At 38.9% G+C, this 18,464-nt stretch overlaps 1 protein-coding gene across 1 annotated transcript; it reads right to left on the bottom strand.

Moving 5' to 3' along the window:
* Positions 1-3,145: 3,145 nt before the first annotated feature.
* On the bottom strand, positions 3,146-18,175 carry LOC116410502. The gene is made up of 6 exons (XM_031901335.1): positions 18,078-18,175; positions 17,078-17,136; positions 12,075-12,913; positions 8,788-8,883; positions 4,749-4,913; positions 3,146-3,372 (listed from the first exon to the last, which is right to left on the bottom strand). Exons 1-6 carry the CDS (start codon positions 18,173-18,175, stop codon positions 3,316-3,318), a joined length of 1,314 nt encoding a protein of 437 aa, XP_031757195.1. The 3' UTR covers positions 3,146-3,315.
* Between the last annotated feature and the right edge of the window lie 289 nt (positions 18,176-18,464).

Below are 18,464 nucleotides of genomic sequence, written 5' to 3'. Positions count from 1 at the left end.
ATACATAAGGATACTATGGGGATTTGCTCAAACTGGTATTGGTAGAGTTAAGGCAGACAGAAGTCAGGGACACCAAATTGCAGAGTCAAAGCAGTTTTCTCTCTCGCTCTTCATTATTTGCAATGCAGGATTCAAACAACAGTGTGACAAACAAATGTCCAATCTGCAGAGTCACCAGTTTAACAGAGAAATCACCCTCACTCCTGTGGGGTCTAAACAGGGTTTTCTCCACCCCAAACAAGGTAAGGCACAGCTCCTAGCTCCTTTAGCTCTGCAGCCAATCATTTTTGATTGGGGCGCCCCAAGGCTGCCCTCCCACCTCGACCCTGCATGTGTGCACCACCCCCCTTTCCCCCACCCCGCGCATGTCCACTTAACCCATACGGAGCATTGGGGAGAGGACGCGCTGAAGTTTATGTGCATCCTCTCGCCATTGCTCCATATGCGGGAAAAATATTCCGGTATGGCGGAGCAGCATGCTGCACCCAAATTACTGCCGCCCTAGGCCCGGGCCTTTGTGGCCTCACCACAAATCTGGGCCTGTCTGCAGCAGCTTTTCAAAAAGGTACCTTCTCTCTATGTAGCCTGTAGACCAGTGGCTCGGGGGCAACTTGTTGCTCACCACCCCCTTTGATGTTGCTATCCATGGCCTCAAATTAGGAGACCATTTTTACATTTCTGACTTGGAGGCAAGTTTTGGAAGCACAGAGACACAGTTTTATTCCAATCAGAGCCTCCTGCAGGCCAGCGGCCACATGGGGCTACCAAATCACAGGCCTTATTTGACATCCCCAAAGAACCTTTTCATCCTTGTGTGACTCACCAGCACTTTTTACATCCGAGTGTGGCTCATGAGTGAAAGAGGTAGGGGATCCCTAATATAGACAGACTGAACAAACCAGCCAGCTGGGGAAATTTCAACTTAACCAGTAGCACTTAACTTAGGAGTAATGTATACCCCATTCACTGCTTTCCCAGCCAGTGCCTTACAGTACATAATAATTTAGGGCCCTATTGAAAGGGCTAACAATTTTTAGGTGTTCAAACTAGTGAGGTGAATGGCGAATAAAAATATGTGGCTTTGGGGGAAGTATATGTTGTTGAAATATTGTCAGTGTCATGCCTGCTAGTGAGGATATAACAGGTCAGCAGAATATGATGTGTGAAAGTTAATGAGTAATGGGAAGTGATTACTCATGTAAAAAAGGTTATTAGGTTAGTGTGTAAGCTTCAGAGAAGGGGTGAGTCTTAAGAGCATCTGGGATTGGAAGTATGGGGTAATGAACTGCACAGGTAGGGAGTTACTGCAGGCGTGCATATAAGGTTACTTGGGAGGAGGAAGGCCATTTGAGGAATGAAGTGGTTAGTTTGCATTGTTTCTAGAGCTTAAAATGTTACTGAGATCTTTATAGGTAAGGTGAGAATTTTAAATTTGCATCAAGAATGTACACGGTGTGGGGAACAGCAAAGAGGTTTAAGGAGTAAGGTGGACATCAGTAATCATGAGGCCCCATATTACTAAATTAGAAGGGCCTGGGCTGTGGGCTTGGCCTTCCAAGAGAATGGGAAGGGGTACCAAAAAGTATAAAATGTGGCCCCAATAACACATTTTACCTATGCTTGTATGATCACATTCCCGTTCTACCGCTGCCAACACCCAAGGATCACATTTTCATATATCAGCCCCTTCTGCCATGGAGCCCCTCACTGGTGTACCCCCCCCCCAAGGGCAGCCCTGGAGGTAGATGAGTCTTGCAGTGGTACTTTAGATGGTTTATAAAGAGGATAAGTGAGGCTAATAAAATGGAGGTTTCAATAAACTGAGAATGGGGAGTATTATTGCCATATTTTTAAGATGTAGTTGGATTTAATGTGATGAATAAAGGGGAGTGCAAAATCAAATAAGACTCCACCACAGCAAACCTGTGTACGGAAATGAATGATAGTGTTGTTGTACAGTAACAGACAGAAGTCGAGGTAAGGCATTTGTGTGTGGATTAGAAAACAGAATTCTAATGAGTGGGACTCAACATAGGTGTACTGAAAAGCATTGCTATTAAAAGAGAGTTCCACACTCTGAGCTAAGTAACATATAAAAGAATATTTCAGGATTAGGAAATGTATGACACATTTAAGAAGCATTAAGCTCGACCAGTCAAAAGTACCCAGGTATAAAAAGAAACTTTGGAAAGAAGGAGAAATACATAGTCCTTAAGTGTAACAATTATTAGAAGACTGGCACAAGAGGAACTGTAATGTCCAAACCCATATATGACTTTAAAGAGACACATGAGTTCAATGAATAGGGCTTGTGCTGATACTTTTTGCCTATTTAAAAAGCTATGGTTGTTGCCTTTTCTTGAGCTAAAATGGGCAGACAGGAAAAATATGAAGTTAATGTAGTTTGATCCTTGCAATGTAGATAGTTACCAGTGCACAGATAATCCCACTGCACAATGGACATATTCTTACGTACGCACTGCTCATTCAATCTACCATGCAAGGACCAAACATGGAGTAGCTTCATATTAGCTATTAAGCTAAAAAAAATACAAAAAACATATCTTTTAAGATTTTATAGATTAAAACAGTAGTCAAAAAAAGTACATGTAGTGTAAGCCTATTAATGTAGTTCTTCCTGAAAAAGGGGGTATATTGTCCCTTTAATTGGCATTCTTTAATAAGCCAAATAATCAGGATCTTTGCAGTTTCTTTCATAAAATTGAAAACATGCTACCTTAATCCTTTTTTCATTGCTATGATATTTTTGCTATGCTGAGCCTGCAAATCTAATGTCTGGCTTTTGTTATATGCCCTCCCACTGCACTGTGCAGCTTTGATAGATACCCCATGCACTGGTATATTGCATTACACAGTTAACTCCACATCGGCTTCTTTTGCCAGTAGGTTTTACCACACATATATGTAAAATATAAAGCTTTACATGTCAGTGCAGGAAGGGAAAACTACAATATTTCAGAGCCTGCCTTAATATAGTCCCATGTAACTGATCTGCAGAAATAATGAGATACATACCAACAGTCTCAGGATTCCAACTAGAACTTGTGCTCAAAATAATGGTCACAGTTTGTAAACTCCTAGTAAGAAGTGCAGCAGTTCAAATGATTTTTACAGTACAAATAACAGTAGGCCCACAATGTGAATAGTTTATGTTATATAAGAGTCAGCATTTGTAAAGTCTTAACAAACAATGCAGTGATTGGGAAGCCATTTCCGGGATAATGTCGGTGTAATACAGTGCGCGTTTCACAACATTTTCTTCAATGATGCCTCTCCAAATTCCAGGCCTTCTTCCTATTCACCCTCCTGGTTGTGGTTACTCAATGTGCGCTGAAGCATCATGCCCAGTGGCTAATAAAGAACACACACAAAAAACTAATAACACAAGAAACAAGCAGTGCAAAATCTACAGCATGTAATTTAACTGATCTACTTAATATATTTTGTTTGCCAGCACCATCACATTTTCCCCCAAAAAATTACAGCTATTACATAGCAGTCATTGTTTCATCAGTAACATTTAAATCTGCAAACAGCATACATGCACAAAGACTCTTATTCAGCATAAATCAAATCAAGAATACAGGCTTACACAGGCAGAACAGTCTATGATAAAAAGTTCTGCTTTGTTTGAGCACTGTAATGATTAAGCTGATCTCAGGAGAGGAGGTTAGGACAAAAAAAAATATCCATGGATAGCTAGAGCTGAGTTTCTATGGGAACCAGCAATACCTTCTCTTCGTTGGCTGCTAGACTGGAGGGTGTGTTTAGTAATCTGAGCTGAGAAAAACTGAGCATGCCCAGTAGCCAACAGCCAAAGCAAATTTCAAAGGGAGGGGGCAGAGTGGATTACAGGAGGAGAAGGAAATCTAAGGGGTATATTTATTATGCTGTGTAAAACCAATCAGCAACAGTTAGAAAACCAAAGCAAAGCATCTGATTGGCTCCACCAGTAATGTTTTATTCCACTTTTTACACAGCATGATACATATACCCCTAATTTATTAAGGGGATACTGCAGCCTTACTATTAATCTCTGGACAACCACAGTGGCAGGTATTGAAGGATTTCAAAGAGGCTGTTCATTTATTAAATTTTTTGTGTGTGAGGTTTACATGTCCTTTAAATGGCTTTCCTTTTTGTAAATAAAAACAGAACATAATGACCTGGAACTTGAGTTTTGACATCAGAAAATATGTTTAACAACTTGATTCATCCTTCATCATATTGATTGCTTTGGTAATGATTCTACCCTGCTGGTAATACACCTCTTTCCATGTGTTCTAGCAAGAGTGATTTAGTTTTCACATCAGCGTTCTTGTATGCAGCACATATAGCACTATACATGTGGGTACAGGCTATAGGAACACAAAGTCCTAAATGGAAACTAAGAAGTTACCTAAATCTTATTCCAATTTTAATCAAGGCTGTATCAGTGGTTTGCAACATAATACTGATCTGTCCCTTTTCATTTTTACATTACGGCAAATCCTGATGTTTTATGTGTATCTTGTCTTCTTAAATTTTGTATCAACATTTCATCTCTTCAGTTCTTTTTTAGGCACTCTATTGCCATAAACATTTGTTTAGTTGAAACACTTCTGCCCATTGCCCAAAGCTTTTGGTTAATAAAATGAAGTTGTGCAGTGCAGATACTAATTAACATCCCAGACACGCATTTATAAAGTATTTTTAGAAATAGCTGCCAGGCATTTGGAAAAACATACCTTTTGTTTCCGCCCAAGCATGACTTTTGCATTATTCTGTTGCAGCCTATTTCTAATTGCATTCAGCATTGCCAAAGTGGCTTGGCTTCCAGCTTGGTTCATGCCAGATAGTTGCTTTCTTTGGTCTTGATGATTAGAAACCTGGTTTGTTGCTGATTGATTTCTCTACAAAAAAAATGAAAACACATGAAATAAGACATCAATTTAATGTGCTGTATTTGAGATAAGATAGATTTCAATGATACTGTCACTACAGCAACACACAAGCTTGCTAAATACACCTTATTTGTTGTACATTCCAATCCATATTGCAGGGTTTGATGTTATTTGGTATAGAGCCAATTCCCTGCAACAGTACATTTTTCCTTGTTATTATTTGACATTTTCTCTGCTATATATGATACAAATCTAAAAGCAAAATTAACCATGCAGCCATTTTTGAACAGCTGATACAGAAAAAAAGTGTTAGAGAAACTTGCCTTTATCCATATTTGACAGCTGTATTTAGTTTGCATTATTAAAGAAGATGTTTCAGCTTTTTCATAAAAAATGCATGTTGTAGAACCTCTGACTGATTAAAGTGATAAGCCTGCTATTTCAGTTAATGGGAGACCATCTTTTTTTCTCAGTTAGGTTTTATTTCTTTTTCTAATAGTTTCTGAGATATAAATGGTTTATAAATGTGTTCTTCCAACGAATATTCCTCCTGAATAAACTTGGCCATGCTGTTTGTTATTAGTGGACTGCAAATTGCTAAGCCATGCTGGAATTACCCAGTGAGATTAGCTGAACTCTGTCAGTGACTCACAATCAGTGGGTTGTTGGCAGCAAGGAAAAAAAAGTTTGAGGTTGAGGAACTTACAAATAAATCACTGCTAGAAAGACAGTGAATCAGGTTTATTCAAAATTCACTACAGTTTAGTGGATTTTATAATAGTGTCAGATCCCCTTTAAATCACTTTCATATCACCTGGAGTAGAAATTGGTCAAATTAATTAAAATGATAAAAATTGCAACTTCTGTAAGTATTAAAAATGAAATATATACCAATATATACCAATAGAAATTGTACTTTTTTTTTTTTTTTTTACAATATCCATGCTTTCATTATTTTTTTAAACCCTAAACTTTTTTTGTTTGGTGTTTACCATTACAACTCCTGCTACTAGGTGAATTCATTTATAAAGATATAATGACTTTTGTATCAACAAGCCCAGAGTCGAACTGGGGGGTGCAGGGCCCACCAGGTCTGCCACCCCAGGGGCCCTGCAACCCCCAAGGTGCCCCCGTCGGCCGCTTCCCCCCCCACAAGGGACCCCCACCACCCGCTCGGCATCTTGCCTTGAACACGCTTAAGTCAGGGGAGGACACTGGCAGCCAGGGGAGTGGTAATAGGGATTGGGTCTGGGCCAGTCCGACCCTGAACAAGCTTCTCCATTTAATTACATGCTGGCTACTACAGTATGTCTCCATTTTATAGATATGCAAAAGTTCATTATACAGAATACAGGCAAAGTATACCTGTCTGACCTCTAAATATATGATGAATAACTGCAAAGGGCCTGAATGCAAAAATGTGTTAGATCTATATTTTCCATTTGGTCTCATATCTCCCGTTGCTTTAGTAACATAAGAACACAAATTATCAGAATTTTAGATCTTAGGCATGCTAGGTCACTCCAAACAATAGTCTAAAAATATCCTGATTAAAAAAGAAAAAAAATTGTGGATAAAGTGATTTTTTATTCTGATGGCTATCTTTTAGGCAAGCTTGATTGCTGCATATTTGTGCAGCTTGTGTTCTATTTCACTTTACAAGGTGTTCTTATTCCTTGGAACTCACAAAGTGGTTTAGCCTCTTTTGGTTGCTGTAGCAACAGCTTATAGGACAAGAGCCATTTAGAGATGTTTGTTCAACTGGGTTGTTCTGTTCTGTTAGGACAGAAATGCTGATGTAGCAGCAAATCATTTATTATAGGTCAGTTCAGGCTTGTCTGTGCTCTATTTAAGTATTCAATATATTTGCTGACTAGCACCCACAACACATGGGTTAATTCATCAACAATTGCTAACATTTCGCAAGCCGTTCATATAGATAACTCCTGTAAAATAACAGTTTTACATTTAGCAATTTGTTTTCAAATGATTTGTCAAGAGCAGAAAATAACTGAATCCTTTCTCCCCATATGTAATACAGATTGCAATGGCTGATAGCACTCAGGACTAACATTTTCCACACGTCAAAAAATTGACACTCATGACAAAAACATTTTTGCGCATGCCAAATTTTTCCATAGCAAATTTTTGCACCCTGTCACCAAAAAATCCACCAATGGCGAAACGCAGAAATTTACAGCAAATCCATGCCTGCCGAAAAATTTTGCTCATCACTACTCAGCACTGATGAACAAGCATCCCATTAAACAAAATTGGGTTTGACTGCTCCAGGAGTTGCACACATTCCGATGAATTGCCTCAGGTATCTGCTTTGATCAATGTGTTCCGTAACTGATAAACAGCAAAACAGATCTGGAAATTCTTCCTTAATAAACCTGTCCCATAGTTTTTTCAATTTCAATTACATTTGCTATTGTATTAACTGTGTAAAATTGAATATTACATTTCAAAATGTACATTTTTGTTGCAAATAATGTAAGTAATTTTTAACAAAATTTTCGACTGTTTCATCACATTTCCCAGATTTGAATAACTTCCGAATAGTTGCACTCAGCTCCACTCAGTCCTTCCTGCCTTCCATTCCAAGTGTGTGCTGCTGCGTCTATTGACACAAGGGAACCTTGGAGATACCACCACCTCCGGACCAGGCAATAGGGCCATGGTTCTCTCAGCACCCTGTGTGAATTGGCACAGTTCAGTTGTGCCAAAAGAATAGGGAGCACACATGAAGAATAAGGCGTAGCGCAGTTGTGTTAAGCACATGCCCTCTTGTGTCTGCAATGACGCTGGAATTCTGGGGGGGATTGCACTTTGCTCACTGCACTTGGGGACAAACATATACTCTCCTAAATTTTGGTCTGTTTCCGCATCTGCGTATAAACATTGGCAGAAAAACATCTGATCAGCTCCCTTCTGCCATGGCAGGGATTGTGTTGAATTGTACACAGATAAATGCATACCTTTACACTTAGATTGGATGCTTCTCATTCTATGTTTATAAACAGACAGAGAAAGCCTTGTTTGCCAGTAGCCTTAGGGGAGCCCAGATTCGGTTGTATTTTATTTTGACCACTAAACCCAATGTAAAGTGTCTTGAGGACATTCCCGGTCTGATATTTTCCTACTCTTTGAACTATTAGGGTTCCCTCCTTAGCAATCCCAAAGCAATTGAGCTTTACATACAGGTGAGGGTTCCAAAGAGGCAATTATTACCCCCACCTGTTGACCAATCATCTCTCCTTTATTATAGAAGGAGGTGTGCTAATTAAATACCTTCACATGCATATTCATGCACAAAAGATATTCATGCCCTTTTATTGTTTTATTTTATAACAGTGCCATTTCACTGGCAGATTTTAATTCAGGAGACAATGGGCAACATGAAATGTGTGTTTCAGAGCTACAATGGGTTTGTCAAAAGATTCATTACATAATTCAGAATTTTGTTTTCAATAAATTCCTGCCTATAAACAAAGCATTACATTACAATACTAGTGTACAAAATTCTAAAACATGTAAAAAAAAAAAAGTGTGAGTTTTAACTGCTCAAAATGAACAGAGGCACAGGAAATTAACAACACTATAGGTAAAGCACACACATCGATGGCTACTTGTTCACATACAGTATACACCTTAGCGATTTCTGAATGCTTGTGTTTCTAGAAGGGGAGATGCCACAGACCATACCATTGGGGATGTATCCTGTAGTGTCATAGTGCTCTCTTAATTAAATCAGTCATATATGGCAGCTAGAGTATGAGATTACAGGCCCTTTAAGTAGTCAAAACCACCCAATGTGTTTGATTGCGTACTGTAACTTTGTTCAAAATGACACTTATTACCATTTCTGTAATAATTCTACCTTGCCGCTTTTCTGGGTTCTTGAATGTGAAGAATTATGGAAATGGAATGATGTTTTCAAATTATGAGGAAGAAAGGCAGGAAATCCCCAAAAGTCCTGTAACCAGAAGAAAAGGCACAGTATAAATGATACAAAATTAGGGTTGAGTGAATGTGTCCCATTTAATTTTACTGAAAAATTTACGAAACGATGGAAAATTTGCGAAAATGCGGCTACAGCACTACTTTTTTTGACGTGAGCGTGACTTTTCTGCCAGGATTACGTTATAAATCAGTGCAGTCTAAGTGGCAGCCCACGACCCCCCTGTGTGGCCCCCCACCTGTCTGGCTGCTGTGACTGCTTACCTTTGTGTAAGATTTAAATGGTATCTGTACTGCAGTTAACTGGCCCCTGCATTATTCACACCTCATATTAAGGCTGTAAACCTCTGTATTGTTTAAACATGTAATCCCCGTACTGTTCACAACTTTAAGGCCCTGTGTTGTTCACACCTCTTAGTGCCTGCAATGTTCACACCCTGTATTGTTCACACCTCAGGCTAAGACTGTAAGCACCCACATTGTTCACCTGTTCACACCTCAGAGAGACTGTAGCAGCAGTGCCAGCATTGTGTCCCATCACTGTATGTACTGCCTGGCCTATGCTGCTTGTGTGTATGGCACACACAGGCAGCATAGGGCAGGCAGAGTATTGCAAGCACAGCAGCATAGGGCAGGCAGAGTATGGCGCATACAGGCAGCATAGGGCAGGCATAGTATGGCACACATAGGCAGTATAAGGCAGGTATAGAATGGCATACACAGGCAGCATAGAGCAGGTAGAGTATGGCACACACAGGCAGCATAGGGCAGGCAGAGTATTGCAAGCACAGCAGCATAGGGCAGGCAGAGTATGGCGCATACAGGCAGCATAGGGCAGGCATAGTATGGCACACATAGGCAGTATAAGGCAGGTATAGAATGACACACACAGGCAGCATAGAGCAGGCAGAGTATGGCACACACAGGCAGCATAGTGCAGGCAAAGTATGGCACACACAGGCAGCCTAGAGGAGGCAGAGTATGGCACACACATGCAGGGTAGTGCAGGCAGAATATGGTACACACAGGAAGCATAGGCAGACAGAGTACTGCCTGTGTGTGCCATACTCTGCCTGCACTACCCTGCCAGTGTGTGCCATACTCTGCCTACCCTTTGCTGCCTGTGGGAGGTGAACCTGGCAGGGGTTTGTTCTGGGAGCAGTTGGGAAAAGTAATTAAATGGTCCCTAAGGTGTGTAATTATGTGGTGGGGGTTGCTGTGCTATCCACAGGGGAGGAGGAGGCATATGGATTTAAGGGTATGTCTTAATATGAAATAAAATAATTCTTTCACATATGAATGAAGGGTGATATCCCTACAGTGAGCACCAACCATTTGGGTTTTTGCTGCACTACCATCATTAATGTGGGGATGGTCTAAAAAGCGGTCTAAATGGGCTTCCATTATTGGTCTTCCACCATGTAGGCAAGAAAAATTCCGGCCCTTGGTACCACATAAATTGGACAGCACTGTTATAAATCATTGGGATTTATAAAAGAAAAGTGATAATACACACAAAAAAACTCAAATAAAAGCTCTCAAGGTTGTATAGAAGTCTATGGGAATAATCTTTATTTATTTTACCAGATTACTGGGGAAAAAAGGAACAGAATTTGTAATAAATGATATATCATATTATAAATCAAACTGCTCCTTACAGATGTGGCTAATGGATGGACAAGCCAACTAAGGGCAGGACTGATTTTTTGGATATTTTGTACAAATAATACATCCATGTCACTCCCAGGAGTCAAAGGTAGGATCATTATTTCCCAGGGTTCAGGGATCATTCTTTGCCCAAAACCTGTTATTTTGGGCAAATAAAATTAGTTTGCTAATTGTCAATTAGTTCCCTCTGCTCTGGTTAACCAGTCCTCATGCTCTTTTTCTCAGAATCAAAGGTGGATAAAAAAAATGCAATGCAGCACTGTTGTTCCTTTTCTTTTCTATGTTCCTCGGATGGCAGCTGGTCCCTGCCTGCATGCAGTGTCAGACTGGCAATGGTGAAAATTCACCTGTCAGTTTGTATTGTGGGTAAAGCTTCATTGTAAGGTCAGAAAAAAGTGTCCTACAATCCAATCACATCTCTGGTAAGATCTACAGAAGGTGTAGGTTGAAAAAAAAATTGTTAGGACATTGTGAAATGAATCGACTATAATTTCTGCTCAATCTAATGCTGCATTTGTGAGTGAAAATAACAATTTCTATAAAAAACATGGAAATCTCTGGGTAATTAGAACATTTTGAACACTAGTGTACCTAAGCTCAAGGTTCTAAATGTCTTTCTCTTTGAGGAAGGTGTTCAGGTAGCAATGAATCATCTTTAAATTTATTTAATTTATGTCCCTACCTAGGGAGTATGAAAATCCTCTAATAATAAAGATGTTATTTTGGTAGAATGGAGACCCAGGTAATTTTATGAGGCTAGGTGAAGTTTACTTTAGGGAACACAGCTGTAAATAGTTAACACATTGATAACACATGGTTGTTTACTTACTTTCATTTTTTTTTTGTATTTACAATCCCTTTAATGCAAGCAGCAAAGTCAGAATGCTTGTTCACACCCCCAATAAAAAAGATTAATGTAGAAGATGAGCTGGCTGGTTTCAGAAGAGTGGAAATTACATTCTATAAATGGTTTGGTTGTTGGGACAAGATCGTTAAAGACTCCTCTTCAAAATTTACAGGATTATGTCACTTATTTCTGATTCCTATGCTGTCACTTAAAGCAAACCCAAACCCCAGGGGAATAACTGGATTCCAGTCTAGGCATGCTCTTGTGTCTGTAACAGCTGCCTTTTGTTTGTGCCTGGCCCTTAGCTACTCAGGTGCTGCCACGTGTGACTGCACAAGGCTCCAGAGACTGCAGTTGGGGCAATTGAGAGAGCCAAACATAAAACTCTTTGACGGTTAGAATAGAATTAGGTAGAGTCAGACAGACTGGGTTAAAACAACAAAACAACCAAATAATCATCAAGCAAACTCATAACAAGAAACATACTGGAATCAAAACCAGGACATAAATAAAAAAGGATGAATAAGAACAGGAACTAGAATACAGCAGTTTAATTACAGAAATAGGAATCAAATCTCCCAAGTGCAAGCTGACCTACAACATACACTAAGTGAGCTCAGAGTGAGGGGTTACATAGAGAAGCTGTGGACAGAAATTGTGAAATCATAAAGCTCAAGGATAACAAAGCCTACCTGTCTCTGAAAAGTATTTTCCTTTCCTGAAAGAGGAAATATTCTCACTATTCCAGACTTTAATTCACGCATTCTTACTTTTGAGATCTTCTCTGTACTTGCATAGCATGCACATTTCTCTTTGCCTGAATCACAAGTTCTTTGTATCACAGACACTGTAGATGTAGAACAGGGGGGAGGATGATGATTTAAATCACATCTTGGCTCCTTTAGTTCAAGCTCTTCGCCTTTCCTTGTCGTAGCATCATTTAACAGTAATTTGGTTTCTTCAGAAAGCTTGGTGATACATGTTTGAACATTGCCATCAACATTTGTCTGGATCATAATATCAGATGGAGTTATAGAGATTGTCTCTTTCTTCTGACAGTCTTCTGCTACTTCCTTGTCCCCAATGCTTCTTATTTTGTTATTATGGATAATACACAAAGGAGAAAGTAAGGCTTTAATAGTCTTCTCTTTAGTCTCTATATATTTGTTATGCTTTGTGTCACAATCATTACTCATCTTATAGCTGTTGGATGAATTGTTCTTCATTATATATATTAGCTTCCTTATTGTTTTGCTGTTTTCTGCAGCCATGACACTTTCATTACCTACTGAAGCACATTTTGATGTAGAAAGTCCAGGTGATGCAGTTGATGGTTTAAGCTTGTTCTTTGCTAGCTCACTGGTGCTTTTTAGTAAATGATTACCTAATACGCTGTGTTTGGATTGTGGGTCGTTATTTGACCTCTGTTTATATTCTGTCAACTTGACATCTAATGCCGATGATATTGTAATGGTGCCACTATTAAGATATTTGCATTTCCATTTAGGTGAGCACAAATTGAAGGCTTCGTCTGGGAAGTCATGCACAAAAGAATAAAATAACACGTCACATAACTTCATGCATAGTGAACCTTGATTTCCAGCTAAAAGAACATATTAGCCATTTGTATTGAAATGATTTCAGTTCTGTATGGATATTCTCATACATATTAAATAAAACCAACTCTCATTTGCTAGTCACTATTTTTTTAATATTTATTTTAATTTCTTACAAACCGCTACTATGTTTTAGACTTTACATTGTAATATAATGTTTATTGTATTCAGCAAATGAATAATTCAGTCCAAAATTACCAGATCTCTTTGCAGGGAAAACTGTAGTTTTGTATTGATTTGCAAAATGTAAAATGTTGGCCTCTAATGTATACTGCTAAAAGCCATTGTACTAATTAATTGTCATTTTAAAAGACGGCAATTGATGATTCATTCTTGTTTACAAATAATAGGAATTCCCCTGTCTAAAAGCCAGGCAAGAATTCATTTTCATTTTCAATATATTTTCTCAAACAAAAATATGTCACAAATGCAGCTCTTTGGGAAGTCTATGCCTGCTGTTTCAATAAACATTATGAGAACATTCCCTTAAATTGATTTGTATTATGATGTAGTACATGCAGCTGATTTTATGTTTTATCTTTGTGGTTTCCAGATTTAAAAATCTAGCAACTGGGTAGTGGTTTCAATGGCAGATTCTCAGTTATCTTGGGCCACAGTAGGACATTCGAGTATTAGTTCTTCAACTAATATTCTAGTATTTATCAAAGTAAAACTGGTTTACCAATTTTGCTAATGGGGACAACAATTATGTGTATATTGTACCTAAAATTATTTGCAAACTTTGCTCTATTTTGGCTTGCCAAAGACTCCATTGTCTTGTCATGCTTTTCTTATGAACTTACATAGCCCTCCTACAAGAAGCTAACAGTGATTACGAGGCCCAGGAAGTGTGGTCTGACATTATAATGGGGCATAACCAGTCAAACAGTCGTGTAAATAAAATCCATTTTAGCACAATCATCTCTCTTTGTTTTCTAATAGCCTGTAATAAGATAACACTATGCCACCTTAGGTATTCCTATATACAGAGCACATTACTACAAAGATAAATAAGAGCGGTATCTGCTCAGTAATCTATGTCTTTTAATAGATGAGTGCTCTGAACAGAAATATTTCAAGCACAAAAGGCAAATTTCCTTTCCTTTACAGTGAAATAAAGACATTTGTGGACTAGGGGCTCATTTATCAACACTGAGCAAATTTGCCCATGGGCAGTAACCCATAGCAACCAATCAGTGATTGTCTTTTTTCAGCCAGCTGCAGGTAGAACAATAAATGCAACAATTTGATTGGTTGCCATGGGTTACTGCCCATGGGCAAATTAGCCCAGTGTTGATAAATGAGCCCCCATGGTTTGTACCTGCATAAATTGTATTGTACATGAATTGTATTGTACATGCAAATGACATACTCCTTCATGGCAGTTTTCTTACGTCAGTCCTAGTTAAGCAAAATAAATGTATCTCTAGAGAGAGACCCCAGGGGGATGCAAGTGAAGTGCAAGAGCACTAAGGGACGCAAGAGGGCACACCCCTTAGTGTTTATTTACTAAGCACTTGCACCCCAATTAACACTGCACTCAAGGTAGGGGTGGGCAGGGAGCGGAAGAAAATGACACCCCTCACTAATGCAGCACTAATGCAGTACTAATGCAGTCAGCACTGTATTAGCAAAGGTCTCTGCACTCTAACACAGTGCACAGGCCTGCAGCACACACCTGAATGCAGTGTGCAAACTACAAAGAGTATATGCATTCACATACAAACATATTTAAAAAATTTGGAAGATGTTATGACTGGAAAATCAGCTACACAAGCCTTATATTAAGGTTTCCATTGTAGTTAGATAATCCTTGGTACTTTCATCCAGATATATGTAAAACATGTTAAATGTCAAGTGACTTGCACATTCATCCAATGCAATTACACATTTCACAAGTGTTCTCCTCCTTCCAATCAGATTGGTTTTTATGCTTCTATTATCTAAACCTTCCTTTTCACAGTCTTGAATAATTCAAATTATATTTGTAAATAAAAAAGCATTTATTGTTTTTTGTTCTATTCTCCTTTTTTTAAACAAACTAGGTTTGAGAAAAAAAAACTGAATTGTCAGTACATGGCACAAAACAGAGTGGTACTATGCTTTACACATAGAAAACATATTTCAATCCCATCTCATTACATGCCTCATTATTATTATAATTATTATTATTATCTTAACAGTTACTCTAAAGGTCTGCTTAAAGGAAAACTAAAGCTTAACTAAAGAAGGAAAGGTAGGCTTCTGTACCAGCCCAAGGCAACCATAGCCCTTTAGCAGGGAAGATCTGTGCCCCCAAAAATGCCCCCAGTGGCTCCCCATCTTTTTTTTCTGCTGATTCACTGCACATGCTCTGTGCTGCTGTCAGTTACTGAGCTTAGGGACCGACTCACAATATACTGTATATAAGAATATAAATGTAACAGTATAAGGCTGATTAGTCATTAATACAGATAGCTACTACACTGCAGCTCCGAAACCAGTGCAATTAGCATCAGATTGTAATAATTATTCCTGTACCATCAGCCAGGCCAGCCTTATTTTCTGCTTGATTTTTTGCTACAACCCCTAAGCTCAGCTTCTCAGCAGCCACTGAGCTTTTGAGTGTCGCAGACACTTCAAATAGAATCCAAGATGGGGAGCTTCTGTGGCAACTGTAAAGGCCAAGACTATAACTGCTATATAAACTTTAGCAGTAAGTACAATATTAAAAATACAGCATTTCTAGCCATGTTGATTTTTAGTGTTTGGTTCTCCTTTAAGTACTAAAACGTATCAGTGTAGAGTTGTTATTATATTGTTGTTTAAAAATGTTCCATCTCCTTTGGAGTCAGTTCCGAGAAAAACAAGTATGCAAAAAATTAGGATTAAAAGAGTATCATGAGAATCTTTAGTTTAAAGAACATGTAAACCCCACACACAAAAATGTAATCAGTGAACAGTCTCTTTGAAATCTTTCAATACCTCCCACACTGGTTGTCCAGAGGTTAATAGTAAGGCTGCAGTGTCCCCTTTATCACTTAGATTTCCTTCTCCTCCTCTAACCTACTCGGCCCCCTCCCTCAGGAATTTGCTTTGGCTGTTGGCTTGTGGGCATGCTCAGTTGTTCTAAACTCAGATTACTAAACACGCCCCCAGTCTAGCAGCCAGTGAAGAGATGGCATTGCTGGTTCCCATAGAAACTCAACTCTAGCTGTCTGCTTCAGTTCTTTTCTCCTGAGCTCAGCTCAAACAAAGCAGACCTTTTATCAGACAGTTGTGCCTGTGTGAGCCTGTATTCTTGATGAAATGTATGCTGAATAAGGGTCTGTGTGTGTGTATGCTGTTTGCAGATTTAAATGTATCCAATTATGTATCAGAGGAAAAATGGCCACCGAGTGAAAGCTGCTATTTGCTTTAGGAAAATGTGATGGTGCTGGCAAATGGAGGGGATATATGCAGTACAAATGATGCCATTAGGGTGGGGGAGACGTGCCCAACTGATATACATTGTAGGCAAATGTAGGCTTTACATGTCCTTTAAAGGAGAGGAACAGTTACAATCAATGGGGGTGCCAAAATGTTATGCACCCCTCCAGTGTAATCGCTTATCTGAAACCCCCGGCTGGTGCTCCTGTTAGAAGAAAACTGCACTGGCTGGGGTGTATGTGATCCAGCTTTCCTCCTTCGGTCTTTGCCCATGAGCAGTAGAATGAAGAGTCGGACTTTAACAAAAACACAGCACATATGCCCCAGGGTCGCTGCAAAAGGAGAAGGATGAGGATCTCTCACCTGCATTTACCCCAGGCCGGTGCAGTTTTCTCCCAACACGAGCACCAGCAGGAGGTTTCAGGTAAGCGATTACGATCACTAGGGCCTACTGATTTTCTCCTTTAATATGACCTCCTCTCTGCGTCACAATGTGGGTGTTTGGGCCATAGGGTCCCATGTTTATATTTGCAAGTACCCTATTATAATATATAAAAGCATGTATTGCACAATAGGTTGTGGCATTTCATGGCAAGATTTTGTTATTAAACCTTATACCTCTCAGGCTCATCAGACAATCTTTCCTACCTGCCATATATTATGTCACTTACCTTCATCCTGTGCAGAAGAAACACCCCAGCCTTCAAAAATGAATTGTTCTTTTTCATATCTGTGAAATTAAATTTAAAAGAAAAGTTGACATCTTAAATATTTAAACATTGTCTTCATATTATTAGGCCTTTTAAAATTTACACTAATTATGCACACAAATATAAGAAATACTGAGGGGAAGAATGTGGAAAAACAATGTATGAATTAGGGAGTAAATTCTAAGAGAGGTGTGTAGTTAAGGAAATCACTGGACAAGGAATAACCTGGCACAATGGGTCTAACCCATTACTGGAAGTTTAATCCACCCTAAGCAAAATGAATCCTATTCCAATATGGATGGAAGGCCCAGAGACTAACATTCCTCCCACTAAGGCCCTTTGGACTCCTATGGTACCATCAGCTCCACTGGATCTGTGCAACCTGGAAGAACAGAATGGACTGCAGTATATCAGCCTATCTGTGGGACACTCTGGGTAAATCCTGTCAGTCATGGCACTCATTGTAATGAACTTATGTCTTAAAATGACACCCTAATCTTGTGCTAACTGCAGATTAAAATTAACAAAAAATCATATCCCTGACCTCTAACTTCTCTTGCCTGATAAACATACTGTATTATCGTTTATTGGTCAACTGTAGTGTCCTGGGGACTTTTAGTTATATGTTTATCCCCAGAAGCACACAAGGTTCTATGTTCGCAAATTTCTTAATTATTTGAGATTTTCAAATTAATCTTATTTTAACCTTTTATACGACTGCATATTATATAAAAAATATTATTTGCACTGGTAGGCTAAAGTTTGTTTTGAGTAAAATTATTTAAAATATCAACATTCATCTATATTTTCAACTTTAAATTTGCTTTAGGATATAGCAGAAGGGTGTTATAGTTTAGTGTTGCTGGTGAGCTCTGATGCTCCACAGAGTGGAATGGTTTTTATCAAATGGACAGATTTATCAAACCTTATATTCATGTCAGTACATCAGATTGTGTTTGACAGTGACACGTCATTCTGATCAAATGGCTGGTAGTCTATTACATCCCATGCATGGAGAAAAGAATTCAGACGAGTATCTTCCACTGTCAGCTGTATCATTCCAGTATGGAAAAAAAACTGTTACATCTGAACCCCAAAGTCATGGTTTACCAAGGGTTAATAAATTGACCCCTTATATTTTATCAAACGTGCCAAAGTTGGTCTGGGGAATTTTCCCCCTTTTGGAGACTTGACTTTAGATGTATTTTTCAACTTACTCTGTATCAGTTAGTAGTTAAAAGACAGGCTTAATGTGGGCAAAATGTTGATCAGATGAACATGTATTTTTCAACCTCATCATACTATATCACTATGTAAAGATTGGCTGGGTAAGGTCTCAGCAGAGAAA

This window comes from Xenopus tropicalis, chromosome 4 (genome assembly GCF_000004195.4).
Source record: "Xenopus tropicalis strain Nigerian chromosome 4, UCB_Xtro_10.0, whole genome shotgun sequence".
Taxonomy (NCBI): Eukaryota; Metazoa; Chordata; class Amphibia; order Anura; family Pipidae; genus Xenopus; species Xenopus tropicalis.
The sequence above is the reverse complement of the archived record's forward strand: the minus strand, read 5'-3'. Positions and strand labels throughout refer to the sequence as shown.

What these genes read in the sequence shown, in the direction of transcription:
- LOC116410502 (XM_031901335.1), bottom strand. Translation starts at nt 18,175, where the DNA reads ATGATACAGCTGACAGTGGAAGATACTCGTCTGAATTCTTTTCTCCAT. An exon ending in GATCAGAATGACGTGTCACT is followed by an intron (nt 17,137 to 18,077) that starts GTCAAACACAAT and finishes TTAATTTCACAG; the next exon opens with ATATGAAAAAGAACAATTCA. An exon ending in AAAATACTTTTCAGAGACAG is followed by an intron (nt 8,884 to 12,074) that starts GTAGGCTTTGTT and finishes TTCTGGTTACAG; the next exon opens with GACTTTTGGGGATTTCCTGC.